Genomic DNA, 24,904 nt, shown 5'->3' on the forward strand with positions numbered 1-24,904 from the left:
AAAAAATGTGCAAAGGTCATGAACAAGCAGTTCACAGAAAAAGAAATGAAATATACACATATGAAAAATGTTCAACCTTGGGAGTTGCCTGGTGGCCTAGTGGTTAGGATTCTGGGCTTCCACTGCCGTGGTCTGGGTTCAATCCCTGGTCAGGGAAGTTCCCGCAAGCCACATGGCACGGCCAAAAAAAAAGGGTTCAAGTTCACTTAAAATTAAAGAAATGTGAGTGAAACAAGATCATCTATTTTTCACCTATTAAAATGGCAAAAATTTTAGAGCTTAGTAAAATACAGAGCTGGCAAAGGTGTTAGGAAGCAGGCACTCTTCACCACACCGGTAATGGGAAACTAAATCAGTATAACATTTTTGGAGGCCAATTAGACAATATCTATCAAAAATGTAAAGGTACAGACCTAGTGCTAGGAATTAGTGTAACAGAGTCACTCACTTAAGTGTACAAAGATATTTGTACAACAATGTTCATTTTAGTGTTCTCTGTTATACAAAGACCTAAAAACAACCTAAATGTCTATTAACAGGAGATAGTTAAATGCATCATAGATGTCCATATAATGGAATATGCAGCTATAAGCATGAGGTAGGCCTATATGCTCTAATGTGGAATGACTTTCAGATGATACAAACCTTTAGGTAGGGCGATGGGAGGCAGGGAGAGAAATTTTAACTTTTGATTTCAAATATATCTCTATGGGTTGAAATTTTTACTGCATTTATTTACCGCTGTTATAAAAAAAAAAGTGATATACACATAGAGTATGATAGCATTTAGAGCCTCCAGACCAATAACAGCCAAGGAAATTTAGTTGGCAGGTGATAAACAAATATCCTATTACAGCTACCAAAGGTGACATTATTAAATAACTTATCCATAACAGTATGAAGAAAAAAATAACTGCTTCCATTTAATGAGCTAATTCTCATAACAACTCTATGAAATAATTATATGTAAACCCATTTTAGCAATGGGGAAATTACTCTTTGCTCCTTAAATGGGAAGTGCGCTAACCCAAGTGAGGTAAATTCAAGCCTAAACCTGTCTTCAAATCTTTATTATACTGTCTCCTGATAATACAATGTGAAATAAAAATACAGAAAACTATGATACAATAATGACATGCCAATTTATTATTAGCAGGAACAGCCCTTTTAAAAATTTTTCTCTGCTTTTTTTTTAATGTAAATGATTCTCAAGAGTAAGGATCCTAAAAACTTGAGAATGTGTCACAAGGAAATCTGTGCCACATCTAAGCTGTTTTCAATGACCCTTAGGTCTCAGGTGCTCTAGTTGTGGTTCTGAATGAAGTCAGAAAGTTAGACTACTGATCTTCTCCAGACCTCCAAGAACTCTATGAAGTAGAGAAAGTATTTGAAATAGAGAAAATATTTTCGGTATACATACCATCTGGAGCATCCCTTCGGTCCACAAGTTAGAATCTGGGTCTACTGCCTGCTCAAATATGGTCCTGAGAATGTACATCATGATATCACAATTGAGAAGGTTAACTGCTTTGCTGAAAGCAGGGCAGAATTCAGGAGGAGGAGGTGGTGGTAATGCTAAAGTGGGTAGGATATCAATGTCAGGAGAGACAAATAGGTACAATTTTATTTGGGTTATCCTTCATGCTAAATTGCAAATGTCAGAATTATATATTACACGCAAAACAACACATGATCTTTGTTACCTTTAAAGCACTGAAAACATCAATGTCAAGGGAAATAAGTCACTATGTAAGTCACCCAAAATAAACTCCATTTGTTATAAATTTAAAATTCTATCACCACTGATGTAGGCTATATCTTAATATGTGAGCAAGAAACAAAGGGTTCTTTGCACTTCCATTAGTTGCCCACTCTCAAAAAACAACAAAAACAAAACACTATATGCTTTGCTGATACAAAATCACAGCATATAGTCAAAATGAGTCAATTCAGTGTCTCATTTTTTACCTTCATCTTTGTTTTCCTGTTTTCTCCTTTTCTTCTGCATATGTTCAGCCTATATATATTTAAAAAAAAAGTCTATCTTAAAATACACCACTTGACAAGTATGAAACAAATGGGGTACTTTGAAGCAGGCAGGAAAGATTCACAAACCTACCAAAATACTTTATATACTGAAATATGTATTCAAATGCTACCTTATTCCAGAAACAAAATGGTTGTCCTAGGGAAAACCACTGCAAAATAGATGGGTAATAATCTTCATCACTAATTTAGTCCCCATTCTTTCAGTCAACAGTATTTACCTAGTGTCTATTATATACAGGGCATTGTATGACAAACTGGAAATTATTCAGTTTATAAGGACAAAGCCAGATATTACCTTAACTAAGTGATCTAACTTAACATCAACCCTTAATGGGACAAACAGACATTATATGTGCCTACTGATGTGATGCAATATATCACTTATATAGTATTTTTGCCCTAAGATGTTTAACTTGAATCTACTCACAAGAATACAATCAGACATATCCAGAATATAGGATATTCTAAAAGACAACTAGCCTATACTCTACAGAAATGTCAATGTTATGAAAGACAAAAAAAAGGCAAAAAGATTATTCCAAATTAAAGGAGACTATAGCAACATGACACCAAATAAAGTGCATGATCCTTGATTGAATCCTCCTACCCCTAACACAACTAAAAGAATATTTTTGGTATAATCAGGAAAATCTGAGTATTTCCTACGAACTAGGTAACATTACTGATTCAATTTTAATTTCTTGGGTAAGATAATGAGCTCTAATAATGAAAACCAGTATGAAACTACAGAAAAACCAGGCAATTTTCTATGGAGTTGGAAAGCATAAAGCATTTTAGGCTATTTACTGAAGAGGATAACTTTTCCTACCTTGCTATGTTGTGTTTTCGAGTAATGATAAAAGTACATATTGAAGTCTTTCAATGATTCATCTTTCAGCTCATAAACTCCATGTCCTGATACACCTGGTTTCCTAAAATGATAGAAAATATAGAGGTGAACTGCAGTGCTCTTGAAGTATAGAGTAAGACAAAATAAGAACCTAAAAGTTAATCTAAAAGTCAAAATCAAGAGAAGAAATCAGCCTTATCTCATTCAAGTTGCTTAAACTGAAATGACAAATTTCACTTCAAGAGTAAAACTAAAACCCTACACTGTAAGCTCAAAGTCCTGGTAACAGCTAAGCTGTGTTTCATAATTATGAAATTTAAACAAATCTGAAGAAGTTTATTTTATACTATGTAGATCTGACCCCATACCCTACCTAAATCCCTAAGGCTTCAGAAGCTAAAAACGAAGCCTGTTCAAGATTTCCTGTTCAACTACAGCTTGCATTGTCTAAGGTCAAATATAAAATGGTAGTAAGATATCATATCTGTAGAAAATTGAATTGTAAATGAAAATATAGTGGTGAATCCTCTACAGAGAACTATAAGGAAAAGCATTAAGGCCAAAAGGAGCACACCATATTTGTTCTGCACATTAAACAGCTTTTGGTGTCTATCAAAGTGAGTGAAATACTTTATTGAACAATATTAGAGCATAAAAAAGCTACACTCTATTTTTAAGGTTATTTGAAACTAGCAATTTATCTATAAATATATTACTGTAACAGTAAAATTCACTACCAGTATCAATTTTTAATTTCAAGAATTAATCCACTTAAAACCTTATTTCCATTTTTTTGTATCTCAAAGAATCAAAGGATTGCAAAATAATGTTTTAATTCTAGCAGAGAAAAGTCTAAAATTAGAATACAATATAAAAATTTAATAAACGAAGTCATGGCTTAGAATTGATGGGAAAGAGACTATCGAAAGGTTTCTTTGCTTACTTAAGTCACCTAATATCACAAATGGACATTTCTCATTCACTTGACAAAAATACTCATTTCTTCATCATACAGGTACTAAGTGCCTACAGTGTGCCCCTTGTTATCACCCATTCTGTCTGTACTTTGTTTTTGTCCTTGGGAGTTCAGGAAAGAACTTCAGAGCTTCTACAAAGTATCCCAAATACAAGAACAAAGATTGGTCTAACTTTCAGAATAAGCATAAATATTAAGTACTTACTTAAATGTGGCCACTTTGTTTATGACATTCTCTAAGCCAGTTTCATTATTTTCCTGTTGAAACAACATTTTTGTCATTTTTACCTTCATGTAATGACTTTATCTTGTCTTACTGTGAACTGAAATATACTTTCAATAGCATTCCTGAGTGTTTTATGAACAATAAAAGAAGATCAATTTCCAATATTTAAAAATTAGGTCTAAGACCAATCAGCTTTGTTTTGAGGGACGACCAATTTCTTAACAGAGGTAAGATGTATGTATAAACTGCTTAAGGAAGAAATTTAATCTAAGTTTGCCCTCATATATATATATATATATATACACATACAACCAGTAATTCAAAGAAATTATTTTCTTTATCTAGTATGTTCATCACCCACATCATTTAAGCACATGCCCATGCTGTACTAATCCCTAAAACCAAGGTAACAAAATAAATAGGATCTACAGTAAAACACATATGTAGATGTCCAAATATATTCTGGCTTCGGCAATTATAATAATTTTATTTTTTTCTGACTGGCCTGAATTTTTCCTTGAATTCGGAATTTTTTTTTTGTTTCTTTTTGGCCATGCCGTGCGTCATGTGGGATCTTAGTTCCCCAACCAGGGATCGAACCCATGCCCCTGCAGTGGAAGGACGGAGTCCTAACCACTGGACCACTAGGGAAGTCCCAATAAGGAATTTTTTTTTAATGAAGTCATTTAAAATCAGGATAAGGACCTAGTCAATATACTAAAGCAAATTCATAGATTCCTATAGTGTTGCAAAAATTAAATTTAGCCTCCTTTAAAAACGTACTTGAGATAAGCAGTGAAAATTTAGGGTAGACACTAAAGCTTTTTTTTTTTTTTTTTGCAAAATACGGAATGTATATCATTATTGGTATGTGAAATTATTTTAGGTGGCACACAGTTATATATTTTTAAATTTCTGAATATTCATTTATCTTAACATGTATTAGGAAAAAATTAATCTAGAATGTTAAACCTACTATTTCATTGTAATATTGCTTAGAAAGATGCTAAGGAAATATGTAAGTTGATTTTAAAATGTATTAATAAGGGACTTCCCTGGTGGCACAGTGGTTAAGAATCTGCCTGTCAATGCAGGGGACGTGGGTTTAATCCCTGGTCCAGGAAGATTCCCCATGCCACGGAGCCACTAAGCCCGTGCGTCACAGCTACTGAGCCCGTGAGCCACAACTACTGAGCCTGCACACCACAACTACTGAAGCCCGTGTGCCTAGAGCCTGTGTTCCACAACAAGAGAAGCCACCACAATGAGAAGGCTGCACACTGCAATGAAGAGTAGCCCCCGCTAGCTGCAACTAGAGAAAGCCCGCGCACAGCAACAAAGACCCAACACAGCCAAAAATAATAATAAATAAATAAACTGTATTAATAATTATAAAATTGGTAGACAGATGTGCAAATATTATGAAGGTGATATGCCAAATGGTTAAAGTTTGAGAATCAGTTAACAATGAAATTGGAAAAAGATACAGGTATGTTGGAAGAAAAATGACCAACAGTCAAAGCTTACCTCCATTCTACTTCTCTGGATAGCCTTGATAGTACAGGTAAATCTAATCTCTTTTAAGAATCATTGTTCTAATTCAAAATTAAATCTCGGAGTGAAAAATATGACTCATAATCTTTAGGATTACTGCTTCAATATCAGCAATACTGAACATAAATATCACCTGTGTCGGCCATGAGACTGCACCCTGCAGACCTCCAGCTAGAGAACAGAGATACTAATGCAGGCTCACTCTGGGAGACATGGGAAGGCAACAAGCCTTGATTAGACTACCCAGCAGTCTAGGACAGTCCTACCTAACGTTCTTTCCCTCTTTCCTTCACCTGGAGTCAGATTTGCACCACAGTATGATGGCTCCCCCAGCCTTTCCCAGCTTCCTCACCATTTCTCTCATAGTCATTGTTCCTAATTAAATCTTAAATCTTTTGTCTTGACATCTGCTTCTCAGAAGACCCAGACTAACACACCACCCAAATAGTCTCAGCATTTCAGGAAGTCCCCTTTTCCTCTGGAGAAAATTTATGTTAAAGTAAAACAAAAAAGCAAAGAGTTTCCTGCTCTAAAATGTTTTCTAAACAGAATGTCTCTAAAATGTTTCCTAATGCCCAAAAGCCCAGAATTAAAGCTTATACCACAAAAAAATTAATGGTGAGAGTTTTATATCTGAAAATTTCCTAAACAGATTTTCCAAAAACTTCGAGTGGCTTCCAATTAAAGAAAAAGAAAAAACTATCCCATCTTGAGGTGAATGGAGTGAAAAACAAAACTGGACTTACATTCTCAGGTAAATTTTTGGCAATGGCACTGTGTGGCATGGGTTCAATACAAAGCAAGTGAATAATTTCTCTCATTGTGACCTCTTCTTTGGTCACATTTCCCACTCCAGGGACATAACGCTCTCCTAATACAAACAATGAAAAGAAAAAGTAAAACAATTAATTGCTTTCCATTTAAATCTCTTCCCATCAAGAACACTGCATTAAATCAAATCTATGAGATAGTAACCAATAATTATTTGGACATGTTCCTAAATTTGAACAAGAGTCTCTTTGCTAAAAGAGGAAGAAAAATGAAGAGATCTGAAGAACACAGGCCTTCTCTTAACTTAAACACACACACACATATACATACACATACTCACACATTATAAACAAGGCCCCTCGATTAAATTAGCATGGTCTCTAACCCAGAAAACAAGGAAGATAGCATTGAATAAGTAGTGGCCATCATGGAACAATAGCTTTTCTTTCAAGATTTCCTCAATGTTGTCTCTACTTGTTATTTAAGAAAGAACAAAGTGAAAACTAAAAAACAAAATACTTAAAAATATCTTTATGGGTTAAATGACAAAATAGTAATATGTATCAGGAATGGATGGTGTTGCTAACATGCCCACATGATCAGGTTTCCACTTTTCATCTCGATAAACTGCCAAATGGGGAGAGAAAATAGCTAAATTAACTACGGGAACTTCACTGGTGTCAACAGCATCTAATCCCCAATGCTTCAAGAAGGCTTAAAATATTTGACCTTATGTCACCACTGATTTTCAATACTACAACATGAGTACAAAGTCCTGTGATATCTATAAGAGGGTTATTAGAAGACAGGAATTTTTTGCCTAAGAGATTTGATGAATTCTACAAATTAGCCAAAGAATGACATTTTGTTAATTTAATTCACTTCCAACAGACTCACTCCTCTTCAAACACTGTAATTTTCAATTGTTTTCCACCAAAGCAGTACCCTCTATAAGTTTCGTGCTAGAAAGAACCTTAGAGATCATGTAGATTACTTTCACGTTTTACAAATCAAGAATTTGAGACCCTAAAAATGTAAATGGCACACTCTAGATAGTTTATAGCGAGGTCAACTCTAGATCTTCTGATTCCTAATCCAAATCTTTTGCTACTTCTTAATGTTTTCTTAATTAATATAATATAATCAGAGATTATATTAATCTTAATATGATCAGAGATTTTACACACACACACAAACACACACACTTTTAAAAATGATGACTCCTAAAGGTAATAAACTTATACTCAGGAATGCAGCAAATATTAACTAAAAATCAAATCACATAGAAGGAAATACCCAATGAATTTGGGTAAACAAAATAACAGCAAAATAATACTAGCAATAATAAAATAGTAAAATATAAAACAGCAAAAATATATTAGCAATTTTAATATATAGCATTAATAAGCAGTATTAGAAATTCTTCATATAGTATTCCAAGAACAAACACAAAAATTCCCCTCAAGTCTTTGTAATTTAATAAAGTATGTCACCAACTTAAAAATCTTCTACACATTTTTAATTTGTCCATTTTTTTCAGCAGTTTCCTATGGAATACTCTGGAGTTATTCCAGAAGAGTTAGTGCCTGGAAGATTTAGCAATCTCACTTAGCAATGATGGTTTATCACACTTCCTGCTGAGACAAGCAGCTAGCCCAGCAACTAGCTCCCTGATAAACAAATAAAATGAACCCAGGTTTTCAGATTTGGCTAATGGCTAGAAATCTCACTAGGAAGTATTAATACAAAGCAGTGTCTCCTGCAGTACAGTAAGAAATAAGAACCAGAATGAGAAGTCAAAAACTTTTACTTAGCTGGTAAGATCAACAGAGACTATAATATAGAATATACAAAAGTAGAAGTATGGCCAATATTTGCACAAAGTAATTTAACAGAATGACTTGATGAAAATATATCTTACTTAGACGAATGTTACATTGAAATTATATATATATATATATATATATATATATATATATACACACACACACATAAAATTTTTAGCACTCGACATAGTTATTTTACATTTACTTTTCTAACTAGGATAATTATATCCCAGATCTCTACAAATAAGTCCAAACAATTACAAATCAGGTATTGAAAAATGAAGATGTAATAGCTGTGTTTTTTAAAAGGTGAGTTCCTAAACATATCAATCACATTAGTCACATTAATCTCTAATATTCTCTGCTGTATTTGGGAGAAGAACAAAATAACTTACAGTTCTTATTAATGTTCTCTCTAAAAAGTAACTCATGTTCTATTTCAAAACATGTTTTAATCTTACCCACAATATAGATGAGGACTTGAAGCATTTCTTCTATTAAGGTATTATATTGTTTAATCAAATCCTATAGAATTGTAAAAGAAAAAATTAGTTACTTAAGAACCAAAAACCTCCATAAAACATACATTTTTTTCTGGATCAGATAGTCCAACTGATCCAGTATTTTCTTTCGGACCACAGCAACAGAGAATTATGAGGTGAATAATTCCCTTTTTTGACATCAAATTCAACAAGGTTCACAATACTTGGCACGAAGTAAGAACTCAATAACAATTGTTAAATATTATTACTGTTTTTATTATCATTATTTCCCATCTAGTCTTCAGTCAACAAAAGAATTCTAATCTTTAACTTTTCCTCTATTATTGGCTTCCTTCTTATCTGGGTTGGTGAGACAGTGTCTTCAAATAGGTAACTAACATTTATGGTGAGAGTTCCCTTCCCTAACACACCTGTTATTTAAATACTACAGTAAATGAGATATTCATTTTCACTGAGTATAAAAACATGACTAAAAATTAGCTTTGTATTTTATAGCCTATCCTTTGGTCTGTTGCAAGTGACTTCTAATTTGAAGAATAAAATAATGTAATTCATAAATTCAAAGTAGTCAAAGGTTACTTTATAAACTGGTATCAAGTATTAAAACAATGAAGATGTCACAAAACTCCAGAGACAAAATATAAACCATAAAAAACTTATTGATAACAAATACAAGTACAGAATTAATATCTTTACTAAATAAGGAACTTTTACAAAAAACAGGAAAAGGGTGAAGGACAGGAACAGATAATTCACTACCAAAAAGGAAAAAAAAGGTCAATAATCATGAAAACATGGTCAACCTCACTGATAATTAAAGAACTGCAAATGAAAATTAAACACCATCTTTCATGTATTAGACCAACAACGATTAAAAATATCAGTACCATTACAGATGTACATACTGCTAGAGAGAGCTTAAATTGGAGTTACTTTTCTGAGAGCAATTTGACAATATGTATTCAGAGTCATAAGAAAGAGTATACTGTATTCTTTAGCAAATCCACTTCGAAGAATTTATCGTAACAAAATAATTAGGCAAGTTAAACCTTGAGGTGCAGAGACGTTTATATGAGCAAAAAACTTGAAAAGCCTCTTCAGCAATAGGGGACTAAAGTATAATGCATTCATATACTGCAATACTACACAGCAATTAAAAATTATGATGCAAAAAAAAGATGAGGTTCTTGCATACTTAGTGACAAGAAAAAACCTATCACAATATTTCATTAAGCACAGGAAGCATATTACAAAAATAGTACATATAGGGCTTCCCTGGTGGCGCAGTGGCTGAGAGTCTGCCTGCCGATGCAGGGGACACGGGTTCGTACCCCGGTCCAGGAAGATCCCACATGCTGCGGAGCGGCTGGGCCCGTGAGCCATGGCCTATGAGCCTGCGCGTCCGGAGCCTGTGCTCCGCAACGGGAGAGGCCACAACAGTGAGAGGCCCGCGTGCCACAAAAAAAAAAAAAAAAAAAAAAGTACATATAAAAGATTCAATTTTTCCTTTAAGAACAAATAAGATGGACGAGGGGAAGATGGTGGAAGAGTAAGACGCGGAGATCACCTTCCTCCCCACAGATACACCAGAAATACATCTACACGTGGAACAACTACTACAGAACACCTACTGAGCGCTGGCAGACCTCAGACCTCCCAAAGGCAAGAAACTCCCCAAGTACCTGGGTAGGGCAAAAGAAAAAACAGAGACAAAAGAATAGGGATGGGACCTGCACCAGTGGGAAGGAGCTGTGAAGGAGGAAAGGTTTCCAGACACTATTGGAAGCCCCTTTGCGGGCGGAGACTGCGGGTGGCGGAGAGGGGGAGCTTCGAAGCCGCGGAGGAGAGCGCAGCAACAGGGGTGCGGAGGGCAAAGCGGACAGATTCCCGTATAGAGGATCGGTGCGGACCGGCACTCAACAGCCTGAGAGGCTTGTCTGCTCACCCGCCGGGGTAGGCGGGGCTGGGAGCTGAGGCTCGGGCTTCGCTTGGAGCGCCAGGAGAGGACTGGGGTTGGCGGCGTGAACACAGCCTGAAGGGGTTAGTGCACCACGGCTAGCCGGGAGGGAGTCCAGGAAAAGGTCTGGAGCTGCCGAAGAGGCAGGAGACTTTTTCTTCCCTCTGTTTCCTGGTGCGCGAGGAGAGGGGATTACCAGCGCTGCTTAAAGGAGCTCCAGAGACAGGCGCGACCGCGGCTCAAAGCGCGGACCCCAGAGACGGGCAGGAGACGCTAAGGCTGCTGCTACCGCCAGCAAGAAGCCTGTGTGCGAGCACAGGTCACTATCCACACCTCCCTTCCGGGGAGCCTGTGCAGCCTGCCACTGCCAGGTTCCCGGGATCCAGGGACAACTTCCCCGGGAGAACGCACGGCGAGCCTCAGGCTGGTGCAACGTCACGTCGGCCTCTGCCGCCGCAGGCTCACCCCGCACTCCGTGCCCCTCCCTCCCCCTGGCCTGAGTGAGCCAGAGACCCCGAATCAGCGGCTCCTTTAACCCCATCCTGTCTGAGCAAAAAACAGACGCCCTTCTGCGACCTACACGCAGAGGCGGGGCCAAATCCAAAGCTGAGCCCCTGGGAGCTGTGAGAACAAAGAAGAGAAAGGGCAGTCTCTCCCAGCAGCCTCAGAAGCAGTGGATTAAAGCTCCACAATCAACTTGATGTACCCTGCATCTGTGGAATACATGAATAGACTACGAATCATCCCAAATTGAGGAGGTGGACTTTGAGAGCAAGATTTAGGATTTTTTCCCATTTTCCTGTTTGTGAGTGTGTATGTGTATGCTTCTCTGTGAGATTTTGTCTGTATACCTTTGCTTCCACCATTTGTCCTAGGGTTCTGTCTGTCCGTTTTTTATTTTTAATTTTTTTCTTAATAATTATTTTTGATTTTAATAACTTTATTTTATTTTACTTTATCTTCCTTCCTTCCTTCCTTCCTTCTTTCCCTCCCTCCCTCCCTCCCTCCTTTAGACAACGAATCATCCCAAATTGAGGAGATGGACTTTGAGAGCAAGATTTATGATTTTTTCCCCTTTTCCTCTTTTTGTGAGTGTGTAAGTGTATGCTTCTGTATGAGATATTGTCTATATAGCTTTGCTTCCACCATTTGTCCTAAGGTTCTATCTGTCTGTTTTTTAACTTAATAATTATTTTTAATTTAATAACCTTATTGTATTTTACTTTTGCTTTCTTTCTTTTCCCCTTCCTTCCTTCCTCCCACCGTCCCTCCCTCCTTCCCTCCTTTCTTTCTTTCCTTCTTTCTTCCTTCATTCCTTCCTTCCTGCTTCTACTAATTCTTTCTCTCTACTTTTTCTCCCTTTTGTTTTGAGCCATGTGGATGAAAGGCTCTTGGTGCTTCACCCAGGAGTCAGGGCTCTGCCTCTGAGGTGGGAGAGCCAACTTCAGGACACTGGTCAACAAGAGACCTCCCAGCTCCACATAATATCAAACGGCAAAAATCTCCCAGAGATTTCCATCTCAATGCCAGCACCCAGCGTCACTCAATGACCAGCAAGCTACAGTGCTGGACACCCTATGGCAAACAACTAGCAATACAGGAACACAACCCCACCCATTAGCAGAGAGGCTGCCTAAAATCATAATAAGTCCACAGACACCCCAAAACACACCATAGGTGTGGACCTGCCCACTAGAGACACAAGATCCAGCCTCACCCACCAGAACATAGGCACTAGTCCCCTCCACCAGGAAGCCTACACAACCCACTGAACCAACCTTAGCCACTGGGGACAGACACCAAAAACAACAGGAACTACGAACCTGCAGCCTGCAAAAAGGAGACAGTAAGATAAACAAAACACAGTAAGAAAAGCAAAATGAGAAGACAGAAAAACACACCGCAGATGAAGGAGCAAGATAAAAACCCACCAAACCTAACAAATGAAGAGGAAATAGGCAGTCTACCTGCAAAAGAATTCAGCATAATGATACTAAAGATGATCTAAAATCTCGGAAATAGAATAGACAAAATGCAAGAAACATTCAACAACGACCTAGAAGAACTAAAGATGAAACAAGCAATGATGAACAACACAATAAATGAAATGAAAAACACTCTAGATGGGATCAATAGCAGAATAACTGAGGCAGAAGAACAGATAAGTGACCTGGAAGATAAAATAGTGGAAATAACTACTGCAGAGCACAATAAAGAAAAAAGAATGAAAAGAACTGAGGACAGTCTCAGAGACCTCTGGGACAACATTAAACGCACCAACATTCGAATTATAGGGGTTCCAGAAGAAGAAGAGAAAAAGAAAGGGACTGAGAAAATATTTGAAGAGATTATAGTTGAAAACTTCCCTAATATGGGAAAGGAAATAGTTATTCAAGTCCAGGAAGCACAGAGAGTCCCATACTGGATAAATCCAAGGAGAAATACGCCAAGACACATATTAATCAAACTGTCAAAAATTAAATACAAAGAAAGCATATTAAAAGCAGCAAAGGAAAAACAACAAATAACACACAAGGGAATCCCCATAAGGTTAACAGCTGATCTTTTAGCAGAAACTCTGCAAGCCAGAATGGACTGGCAGGACATATTTAAAGTGATAAAGAAGAAAAACCTGCAACCAAGATTACTCTACCCAGCAAGGATCTCATTCAGATTTGATGAAGAAAACCTTTACAGACAAGCAAAAACTGAGAGAGTTCAGCACCACCAAACCAGCTTTACAACAAATGCTAAAGGAAATTCTCTAGGCAAGAAACACAAGAGAAGGAAAAGACCTACAATAACAAACCCAAAACAATTAAGAAAATGGGAATAGGAACATACATATCGATAATTACCTTAAATGTAAATGGACTAAATGCTCCCACTAAAAGACACAGATTGGCTAAATGGATACACAAACAAGACCCAGATATATGCTGTCTACTAGAGACCCACTTCAGACCTAGAGACACATACAGACTGAAAGTGAAGGGATGGAAAAAGATATTCCATGCAAATGGAAACCAAAAGAAAGCTGGAGTAGCAATTCTCATATCAGACAAAATAGACTTTAAAATAAAGGCTATTAGAAGAGACAAAGAAGGACACTACATAATGATCAAGGGATCGACCCAAGAAGAAGATATAACAATTGTAAATATTTATGCACCCAACATAGGAGCACCTCAATACATAAGGCAAATACTAACAGCCATAAAAGGGGAAATCGATAGTAACATATTCATAGTAGGGGACTTTAACACCCCACTTTCACCAATGGACAGATCATCCAAAATGAAAATAAATAAGGAAACACAAGCTTTAAATGATACATTAAAAAAGATGGACTTAATTGATATTTATAGGACACTCCATCCAAAAACAACAGAATACACTTTTTTCTCAAGTGCTCATGGAACATTCTCCAGGATAGATCATATATTGGGTCACAAATCAAGCCTTGGTAAATTTAAGAAAATTGAAATTGTATCAAGTATCTTTTCCGACCACAACGCCATGAGACTAGATATCAATTACAGGAAAAGAACTGTAAAAAATACAAACACATGGAGGCTAAACAATACACTGCTTACTAACGAAGTGATCACTGAAGAAATCAAAGAGGAAATTAAAAAATACCTAGAAACAAATGACAATGGAGACACGACGACCCAAAACCTATGGGAGGCAGCAAAAGCAGTTCAAAGAGGGAAGTTTATAGCAATACAATCCTACCTTAAGAAACAGGAAACATCACGAATAAACAACCTAACCTTGCACCTCAAGCAATTAGAGAAAGAAGAACAAAAAAACCCCAAAGTTAGCAGAAGGAAAGATATCATAAAAATCAGATCAGAAATAAATGAAAAAAGATAGCAAACATCAATAAAACTAAAAGCTGGTTCTTTGAGAAGATAAACAAAATTGATAACCCATTAGCCAGACTCATCAAGAAAAAAACGGAGAAGACTCAAATCAACAGAATTAGAAATGAAAAAGGAGAAGTAACAACTGACACTGCAGAAATACAAAAGATCATGAGAGATGACTACAAGCAACTCTATGCCAATACAATGGACAACCTGGAAGAAACGGACCAATTCTTAGAAATGCACAACCTGCCAAGACTGAATCAGGAAGAAAGAGAAAATATGAACAGACCAATCACAAGCACTGAAATTGAAACTGTGATTAAAAATCTTCCAACAAACAAAAGCCCAGGACCAGATGGCTTCACAGGCGAATTCTATCAAACATTTAGAGAAGACATAACACCTATCCTTCTCAAACTCTTCCAAAATATAGCAGAGGGAGGAACACTCCCAAATTCATTCTACAAGGCCACCATCATCTTGATACCAAAACCAGACAAGGGTGTCACAAAGAAAGAAAACTACAGGCCAATATCACTGATGAACATAGATGCAAAAATCCTAAACAAAATGCTAGCAAACAGAATCCAACAACTCATTAAAAGGATCATACACCATGATCAAGTGGGGTTTATTCCAGGAATGCAAGGATTCTTCAATATACACAAATCAATCAATGTGATAAACCATATTAACAAATTGAAGGAGAAAAACCATATGATCATCTCAATAGATGCAGAGAAAGCTTTTGACAAAATTCAACACCCATTTATGATAAAAACCCTGCAGAAAGTAGGCATAGAGGGAACTACCCTCAACATAATAAAGGCCATATATGACAAGCCCACAGCCAACATCATCCTCAATGGTGAAAAACTGAAAGCATTTCCACTAAGATCAGGAACAAGACAAGGTGCCCACTCTCACCAGTCTTACGCAACATAGTTTTGGAAGTTTTAGCCACAGCAATCAGAGAAGAAAAGGAAATACAAGGAATCCAAATTGGAAAAGAAGAAGTAAAGCTGTCACTGTTTGCAGATGACATGATACTATATATAGAGAGCCCTAAAGATGCTACCAGAAAACTACTAGAGCTAATCAATGAATTTGGTAAAGTTGCAGGATACAAAATTAATGCACAGAAATCTCTGGCATTCCTATATACTAATGATGAAAAATCTGAAAGTGAAATCAAGAAAACACTCCCATTTACCATTGCAACAAAAAGAATAAAATATCTATGAATAAACCTACCTAAGGAGACAAAAGACCTGTATGCATAAAATTATAAAACACGGATGAAAGAAATGAAAGATGATACAAACAGATGGAGAGATATACCATGTTCTTGGATGGGAAGAATCAACATTGTGAAAATGACTCTACTACCCAAAGCAATCTACAGATTCAATGCAATCCCTATCAAACTACCACTGGCATTTTTCACAGAACTAGAACAAAAAAATTCGCAATTTGTATGGAAACACAAAAGACCCTGAATAGCCAAAGCAATCTTGAGAACGAAAAACGGAGCTGGAGGAATCAGGCTCCCTGACTTCAGACTATACTACAAAGCTACAGTAATCAAGACAGTATGGTACTGGCACAAAAACAAAAAAAAATAGATCAATGAAACAGTATAGAAAGCCCAGAGATAAACCCACACACATATGGTCACCTTATCTTTGATAAAGGAGGCAGGAATGTACAGTGGAGAAAGGACAGCCTCTTCAATAAGTGGTGCTGGGAAAACTGGACAGGTACATGTAAAAGAATGAAATTAGAACACTCCCTAACACCATACATAAAAATAAACTCAAAATGGATTAAAGACCTAAATGTAAGGCCAGACACTATCAAACTCTTGGAGGAAAACACAGGCAGAACACTCTATGACATAAATCACAGCAAGATTCTTTCTTGACCCACCTCCTAGAGAAATGGAAATAAAATCAAAAACAAACAAATGGGACCTAATGAAACTTGAAAGCTTTTGCACAGCAAAGGAAACCATAAACAAGATGAAAAAACAACCCTCAGAATGGGAGAAAATATTTGCAAATGAAGCAACTGACAAAGGATTAATTTCCAAAATTTACAAGCAGCTCATACAGCTCAATAACAAAAAAACAAACAACCCAATCCAAAAATGGGCAGAAGACCTAAATAGACATTTCTCCAAAGAAGATATACAGAATGCCAACAAACACATGAAAGAATGCTCAACATCATTAATCATTAGAGAAATGCAAATCAAAACTACAATGAGATATTACCTCACACCAGTCAGAATGGCCATCATCAAAAAATCTAGAAATAATAAATGCTGGAGAGGGTGTGGAGAAAAGGGAACACTCTTGCACTGCTGGTGGGAATGTGAATTGGTACAGCCACTGTTGAGAACAGTATGGAGGTTCCTTATAGAACTACCATATGACCCAGCAATCCCACTACTGGGCATATACCCTGAGAAAACCATAATTCAAAAAGAGTCATGTACCAAAATGTTCATTGCAGCTCTATTTACAATAGCCCGGAAATGGAAACAACCTAAGTGTCCATCATCGGATGAATGGATAAAGAAGATGTGGCCCATATATACAATGGAATATTACTCAGCCATAAAAAAAACGAAATTGAGCTATTTGTAATGAGGTGGATAGACCTAGAGTCTGTCATACAGAGTGAAGTAAGTCAGAAAGAGAAAGACAAATACCGTATGCTAATATATATATATGGAATTTAAGAGAAAAAAAATGTCATGAAGAACCTAGGGGTAAGACAGGAATAAAGACACAGACCTACTAGAGAACGGACTTGAGAATATGGGGAGGGGGAAGGGTAAGCTGTGAGAAAGCGAGAGAGAGGCATGGACATATATACACTACCAAACGTAAGGTAGATAGCTAGTGGGAAGCAGCCGCATAGCACAGGGAGATCAGCTGGGTGCTTTGTGACCGCATGGAGGGGTGGGATAGGGAGGGTGGGAGGGAGGGAGACGCAAGAGGGAAGAGATATGGGAACATATGTATATGTATAACTGATTCACTTTGTTATAAAGCAGAAACTAACACACAATTAAGCAATTATACCCCAATAAAGATGTTTAAAAAAAAAGCAATTATACCCCAATAAAGATGTTAAAAAAAAAAAAAAAAGACACCAAAACTTTAAAAGTGATCATTTCTAGGAGGCAGAGTTTCATGTGATTTTTCTTCTCCTTTTTGTTAATCTATACACAGTCATCACTCAGTATCTGCAGGGGACTGGTTCTAGGACCCCTGCAGATACCAAAATCTACAGATGCTCAAGTCCCTTATATAAAATGGCTAGTACAGTTGGGATTCTGTATCCATGGATATGGAGGGCCAATTATATTCTAATTTTTATAGAGTAAAAAGAATATATGTGTGTATATGTATGTTTTACGTATGTGCCTGATTTTTGGAGATATACATAAATAAATAAAAATCTTAAATATGATTAAAATTTTTAAAATAATATTTCCTTTGGAATTAATTTACTTATCAGTTTCTGTCACTTACCTGGTCTTTTGTGGATATGGTCTTGTTAAAAGCATCAGCAAGTTCATACCTCTGAAGTACCAGTAATAAGAATTTGTTGGGATCCATTAAAGATGCACCAATCTGTGAAAGAAATCAAGTACCATAGTTCTCATGTATTAAATGGAGAAACATTTTGTCTCCAGTAGGACTGTGAGAAAAAATTATAAGGAAATCTGCAGAAGATAATGCAGTAGTCCCTTCTGCTTCTATGATACTATATTCATTTCAACAGTGAGAAAAATTTAAGTGAAGTTAACAATAGTTACAATATCTTTGCTTATTATAAGGAACCTAGGAAGGAAGGTTAACACAAATATCAGAGGTAATTTAAATAGGTACCTGAAGCATAATGATATCTTTATCATACATTTCTTCTCTGCACTTAACATCTTGGTAATAAAACACCTATAAAATAAAAAGGAGAACAGAAGCTAAAAGAATCATTTTATTTCAAAAAGAATTCTTAAAATTTTCTCTAAACTAGAAACCCCAAGAACTCCTTTGTGGCAAAAAATAAGCTGTAAATCTACAAATCATTTTAAGGGATTTGTGAGGATGAAGTGAGAAAATACGGCATGAAAATCATTCAGAGTTAAAAATGCTCTATACTAGTTATTACTCTCAACATGCGTAACAAAAGAATTTATTTCCGTTAAGTTTAAAATGCCCACTTCAATAAAGTAAACCAATTTCTACAATCAATTATAACACTATTTTTCTCCCAAGTGGTATCTTTACAAGCCCTGTTTCCCCACCACTTAGGAAAAGCACTTCTCCTTATTTGCTCTACAACAGAGGGAAACAATGCCCTTCCATTAAGACTGGTGGTGGGAAGATTACATGTTCCCAAGTAATCTTCAGAAAAGACATATATTGGTGGGATGGTTCCTGGTACTACTGGCTTTCACCTAATCTACCCACTTAACAGTATTAAAGGATAAATGTCTATATGGCCACTAGAACTTTCATTTCTGAGTTTATATAAGAGAACACAAAACAAATACTCAGCAAAATCCAGGGACACAAAGTAAAACATATAAAGGAAAAAACAAGCAGAAAATGAACACATTCATAGTGTGAACAATAGGCCTTGCCATACCTGGCTAATGAGAGACAGCCCATTTCTTCGCCACATCTCAGCAACAACCTGGGCAACCAATACCAGACAACGCAAAGGATATTCCACTAGTACCTCTACTTGAAAATCCTCCTGAAACAGAGTGAGATCAATTCCATCATTTCCCAGAGGGCTTGGATGTTACACCACTATACATTGCTCAGTTTTCTCATCTGTAAAACTGAGGGCTTGAACTAGATGACTCCAAGTCCCCATGATTTCAAAATGTTCTTTTTCTTCCCACTTAACCAAGAGGTATTTAGAGGGGACTTCCCTGGTGGCGCAGTGGTTAAGAATCTGCCTGCCAATGCAGGGAACACCGGTTCGAGCCCCGGTCCGGGAAGATCCCACATGCCGTGGAGCAACTAAGCCCATGCACCTAGAGCCCATGCTCCGCAACAAGAGAAGCCACCGCAATAAGCGCACGCACTGCAACGAAGAGTAGCCCCCGCTCGCCACAACTAGAGAAAGCCCACATGCAGCAACGAAGACCCAACACAGCCAAAAATAAATAAATAAATAATTTTTTTAAAAAGAGGTATTTAGAAATAGAATATAAGCAAATCAACATTTAATAGAGTCACTTACAAAAGGCACAAATTCATGCAGTCTTGAAATAGCACCCAGCCTGCTTAAACGCACATGAAGACCTAAAGGTTAAAAAAAAAGAGAGAAAAATGAGAAAGCAATAAACCCAGCTGATTTGTTTCCTAGTTAACTCATCAAGTTTGAAAACTTGTGAGATTTAAACATACGTTTATTGAGTTTAGAAATGACATCTCAGAATGCAAACATTTGATTTCTAATTTTGAAACACAGTTTTACTAACATATTTAATATCCTACATTGTACAAGGTGTGCTTATAAATTATATAAAAATAATATTCTACCTCTTAAGAAATTATTCTCCTCTTAACCAAGCATCAAAAGAAATAAAAACTTATAAACAACACAGTCCTACTGTATAGCACAGGGAACTGTATTCACTATCCTGTGGTAAACCATAATGGTAAAGAATATGAAAAAGAATGTATATATACATATAGCTGAGTCATTTTACTATACAGCAGAAATTAAACACAACACGTAAATCAACTATACTTCAGTAAAATAAAAACGAATCTTGGTATTTCTTTTTATAAAAATAGAAGTGACATAAAATCATGTCAATTATACCATATACAAAAATTAACTAAAAATGAATCAAAGATCTGAACACAGGAGCTAAAACCATAAAACTCTTAGAAAATAACATAGGGAAAAGGCTTCATAACATTGGATTTGGCCATAATTTCTTGGATATGACACCAAAAGTACAGGCAACCAAAGGGAAAATAAATGAGACTACACCAAGTTAAAAACCTTTGTGCATCAAAGGACACTATCAACAGAGTGAAAAGGCAACTCACAGAATGGGAGAAAATATCTGCAAACCATGTATCTGATAAGCAGTTAATATCCAGAATATACAAAGAACTCCAATAACTCAACAACAAAATCTGATTAAAAAATAGACAAAGGACTTGAACAGACCTTTCTCCAAAGAAGATATACATATGGCCAGTAAGCACAGGAAAAGATGGTCAGTATCACTAATTATTAAGGAAATGCAAATCAAAACCACAAGGAGATACCACTTCACACTCATTAGGATGGCTATTTAAAAAACAAAAAATAACAAGTGTTGATGAGGATGTAAAGAAATTGGAATCCTTGTGCTCTGCTTCTGAGAATGTAAGATGGTGCAGCTGCTATGGAAAACAGTATGGTGGTTCCTCAAAAAATTAAAAAGCAGAATTATCTTATGATCCAGCAATTCCACTTTATGGGTATATACCTCAAGAATTGAAAACAAGCACTCAAGTGCATATTTGGACACCTGTGTTCATGGCAACATTATTCGACAATAGCCAAAAGATGTAAGCAACCCAAGCATCTACTGGAGGATGAATAAACAAAACGTGGTATATACATACTATGGAATATTATTCAACCTTAAAAATGAAGGAAATCTGACATATACTACAACATGGATGAACTTTGAGGACATTATGCTAAGTGAAATAATCCAGTTATAAAAGGATATGAGCATGATTTCACTTATATGAGGTACCTAGAGTAGTCAAGTCATAGAGCCAGAAAATCAGAGACTGTAGGGAGCAGAGAATGAGGAGTTATTTTAAATGGGCACAAATTTCAGATTGGGAAGATGGAAAGAATTCTGGATATGGATGGTGGTGATGGCTGTACAACAATGTGAATGTACTTAATGTCACTGAACTATATACTTAAAAAATGATTAAAATGGTAAATTTTATGTTATATATATTTTACCACAATTAAAAATATAATTATGTACACTTATACAAAGTTGTTAAAAGAAAAAGACACTGACATGGTCGATTTACATAGAAATACAAATCAAAGGATGATTAAAGAAAATCTATGATTTCTTTCTTTTAGTGGTAAAAGGAACAGTGACACAGTGAACACACTGGTGCAATCAGGAAGAGAAGAGGGTGAAAAAACAGCAACAAGATTTTCCTACATTTACATCTGGTTAGGCGATAAATTACCAAGTTAGTCCTTAAGTATATAGTATAAGGATCCATTAGTTGACCAAGATAACAAAAAGCCCAGGTAGCACCCTTAGACGTTCTGGTCACAGCTCTTTGAAGGATAGTGACAGCTTTTAACTGCAGTATCTGATCCGAGTATGTCTGTGCATACTGAGAACAAAAATAGTACTGATTCTAATATGAATATCTAGAAAACAAAGCTAATAGAAACATACAAAAACCAAATAAACACTCACCAGCAAGAGTCCTAGAGATTGGCAGATGTATGCTTACAAGATCTTCAGATACTCTGTAGGATTTAGTTTCCAAAGTATGACCACACAATTGTACTACTGTTTTGCTACTAGATTTGAAACTTGTACTGCACCTCATCACAGCTTTATGACATTCTTTATAAGCCACCAGTAAGAGTTCCTCCTAAAAGGAAAATAAAAATGCAAATAAATTGACAAGTTATCTACTTTATTACATCATTCAGTATATATTTACTAAATACAAGCACAAAATTGTTTGATGTGTTACTAGAGCTACATCAACAGGATCTGCAAACCTGTAGGAAATATTATGACAGTCAGACAGACGCACATACACACACAATCAAACTAAAAAATTGTAAGCCACGTAAATGGTATAAACTAATAATCTTTTTTTTTTTTTTTTTTTTTTTTTTGTGGTACGCGGGCCTCTCACTGCTGTGGCCTCTCCCGTTGCGGAGCACAGGCTCCGGACGCGCAGGCTCAGCGGCCATGGCTCAGCGGCCATGGCTCATGGGCCCAGCCGCTCCGCGGCATGTGGGATCTTCCCGGACCAGGGCACGAACCCGCGTCCCCTGCATCGGCAGGCGGACTCTCAACCACTGCGCCACCAGGGAAGCCCTAAACTAATAATCTTAATAGGGCAAAAAAAAAAAAAAAAGAATCACAAACAACTGGGAATACTTGTTTGCAAAAGTAGCTTTTGAGGGGCTTCCCTGGTGGCACAGTGGTTAAGAATCCACCTGCCAATGCAGGGGACACAGGTTCAAGCCCTCGTGCAGGAAGATCCCACATGCCATGGAGCAACTAAGCCCGTGTGCCACATACTGAGGCTGCGCTCTACAGCCCACAAGCCACAACTACTGAGCCCACGTGCCACAACTGCTGAAGCCCACGTGCCTAGAGCCTGTGCTCTGCAACAAGAGAAGCCACTGCAATGAGAAGCCCGTGCACTGCAACAAAGAGTAGCCACCACTCGCCGGAACTAGAGAAAGCCTGCGTGCAGCAACAAAGACCCAACATAGCCAAAAATAAATAAATAAATAAATTTTTTTAAAAAGCTTTTGAGTGGGGTTTGAAAGAATATGCAGAATTTAAGTATGGCGGGAAGATGGAGAGATGGTAGCACTGTAAGCAGAGATACAGAATAAACAAAGAGAAATAAGGGGAAGTAATAACTCCTGTTCGGGCAATGGAAAGGAATAAAAACTAGATAAATCAAAGGGTTTATGGACAGAATTAATGAGCAATTAAACTGGAAATATGCCTTGCGTTGCCATGTAAAGTTGAATATACTGATACTGTCTGAAGTGTAATAATGTAGTCAACATATTGCTTCAAGAAGAATTAGTGGGTGTCACTGAAGGTAACAGATTGGAGACAGTAGTGTTAGGAGACAAGGAAACCAATAGAAAGTTTATTACTAAGTTAAGTGTAAGGTGATAAGGGATTCAAACTAGGGTGGGGGCAGTCAGGGCAAAAAGAATAAACCCATAGGAAATAAGTTAGGATTATAAAATAAAATTTAGGATAAGGAAGACTCAAATCTGGGTGAGTATGGCAGGGAAATGAGTCAAAGGTCACTTTTTAAGAGTATTTCTCACTGATTTTATCTTGAAAAAAGGAATTCTATAGTTAAATAAATTTGGGGAATATCTCTCTTAGAAATGAGCACATTAATTTTTTTTCTTTAAATAAATTTATTTAGTTAGTTTTTGCTGTGTTGGTTCTTCGTTGCTGCGTGAGGGCTTTCTCTAGCTGTGGCGAGCGGGGGCTACTCTTCATTGACATGCGCAGGCTTCTCATTGCAGTGGCTTATCTTGTTGCAGAGCACGGGCTCTAGGCACATGGGCTTCAGTAGTTGCAGCACGCAGGCTCAGTAGTTGTGGCACACGGCTTAGTTCTCCACGGCATGTGGGATCTTCCCAGACCAGGGCTTGAACCCGTGTCCCCTGCACTGGCAGGTGGATTCTTAACCACTGAGCCACCAGGGAAGTCCGAGAACGCTGATTGATCAAAGGGTTTGAGAAGTTCAGTGGCTTAAAAAATCATGTTTGATTTTGTTCAACCTAGCATTTCCCGATCTTACATGAACATAAAACTTTCTCCCCCCCTCAAAAGTCTGTTAACATCTAACACACAGAACACAGTGGCTCTCAGATTTCCTGTATGGATGAATGTATGAATCATGGTGTCATGAACAGAATAAAATAAGGGAGTCAAGAAGAAAAAATGCAAGCTGGAAGTAGAATGAAATGATGACAAATCAATTTAATATACTCTGAGTTTGAAATGCAAATGTAAGATCCAAGCAGTAATGTGTAGCACACAAACAGAAGTGATTCTATAGTTTGGGCAAGTTATCTTATGAAGTTTTAATTGGGGTGGTAGAAATAAAAGATCTGTAAGAAAAAGAAAACATTGGGGAATGTCTTATTTAGTAGGCAGAAGGAAGTGAGTGGAAAAAAGGCTATCATTGATTGAAAATGGGTAATCAATAAGAGAAATATTAGGATAAGTAAGTTTGTGAAAATCAGAGGGAAGGAGTTTCAAAACGATTAAGGTTCTCAAAAGAATACAATGTTACAGACATTTAAGGAAGATGGGGGACTTAGAAAAGACCTCTGAATTTGGTTACTGAATAGATCCTTTGAAAGTTTTTCTAAAAGCAGTTCCTATCAATTGGTAAGGGCAGAAGCCTGGCTCTAAAGAAGTTTTAGAAGCTAAAGAGTGGCGACAGTAAATGTAGATGACTTCAGGAGGTTTTGCAGATGTCACCATGAACACCACACTCTATGACC

The 24,904-nt window shown here is 36.9% G+C and overlaps 1 protein-coding gene across 1 annotated transcript in view; it reads right to left on the reverse strand.

Moving 5' to 3' along the window:
- UBR1 (ubiquitin protein ligase E3 component n-recognin 1) overlaps window positions 1-24,904 on the reverse strand; it is a 173,489-nt gene that overhangs the window by 54,264 nt on the left and 94,321 nt on the right. The window contains exons 15-25 of the mRNA XM_065900181.1: window positions 22,086-22,266; window positions 19,859-19,920; window positions 19,253-19,363; window positions 18,493-18,558; window positions 18,133-18,234; window positions 8,714-8,777; window positions 6,402-6,526; window positions 4,081-4,133; window positions 2,879-2,981; window positions 1,969-2,017; window positions 1,421-1,575 (exon numbers count right to left, since the gene is read on the reverse strand). Coding sequence (XP_065756253.1) covers window positions 1,421-1,575; window positions 1,969-2,017; window positions 2,879-2,981; window positions 4,081-4,133; window positions 6,402-6,526; window positions 8,714-8,777; window positions 18,133-18,234; window positions 18,493-18,558; window positions 19,253-19,363; window positions 19,859-19,920; window positions 22,086-22,266 — 1,071 coding nt within the window. The remainder of the gene's footprint in view (window positions 1-1,420; window positions 1,576-1,968; window positions 2,018-2,878; window positions 2,982-4,080; window positions 4,134-6,401; window positions 6,527-8,713; window positions 8,778-18,132; window positions 18,235-18,492; window positions 18,559-19,252; window positions 19,364-19,858; window positions 19,921-22,085; window positions 22,267-24,904) is intronic.

The sequence above is a fragment of the Phocoena phocoena genome, chromosome 2, assembly GCF_963924675.1.
Source record: "Phocoena phocoena chromosome 2, mPhoPho1.1, whole genome shotgun sequence".
In the NCBI taxonomy this organism is placed as follows: domain Eukaryota; kingdom Metazoa; phylum Chordata; class Mammalia; order Artiodactyla; family Phocoenidae; genus Phocoena; species Phocoena phocoena.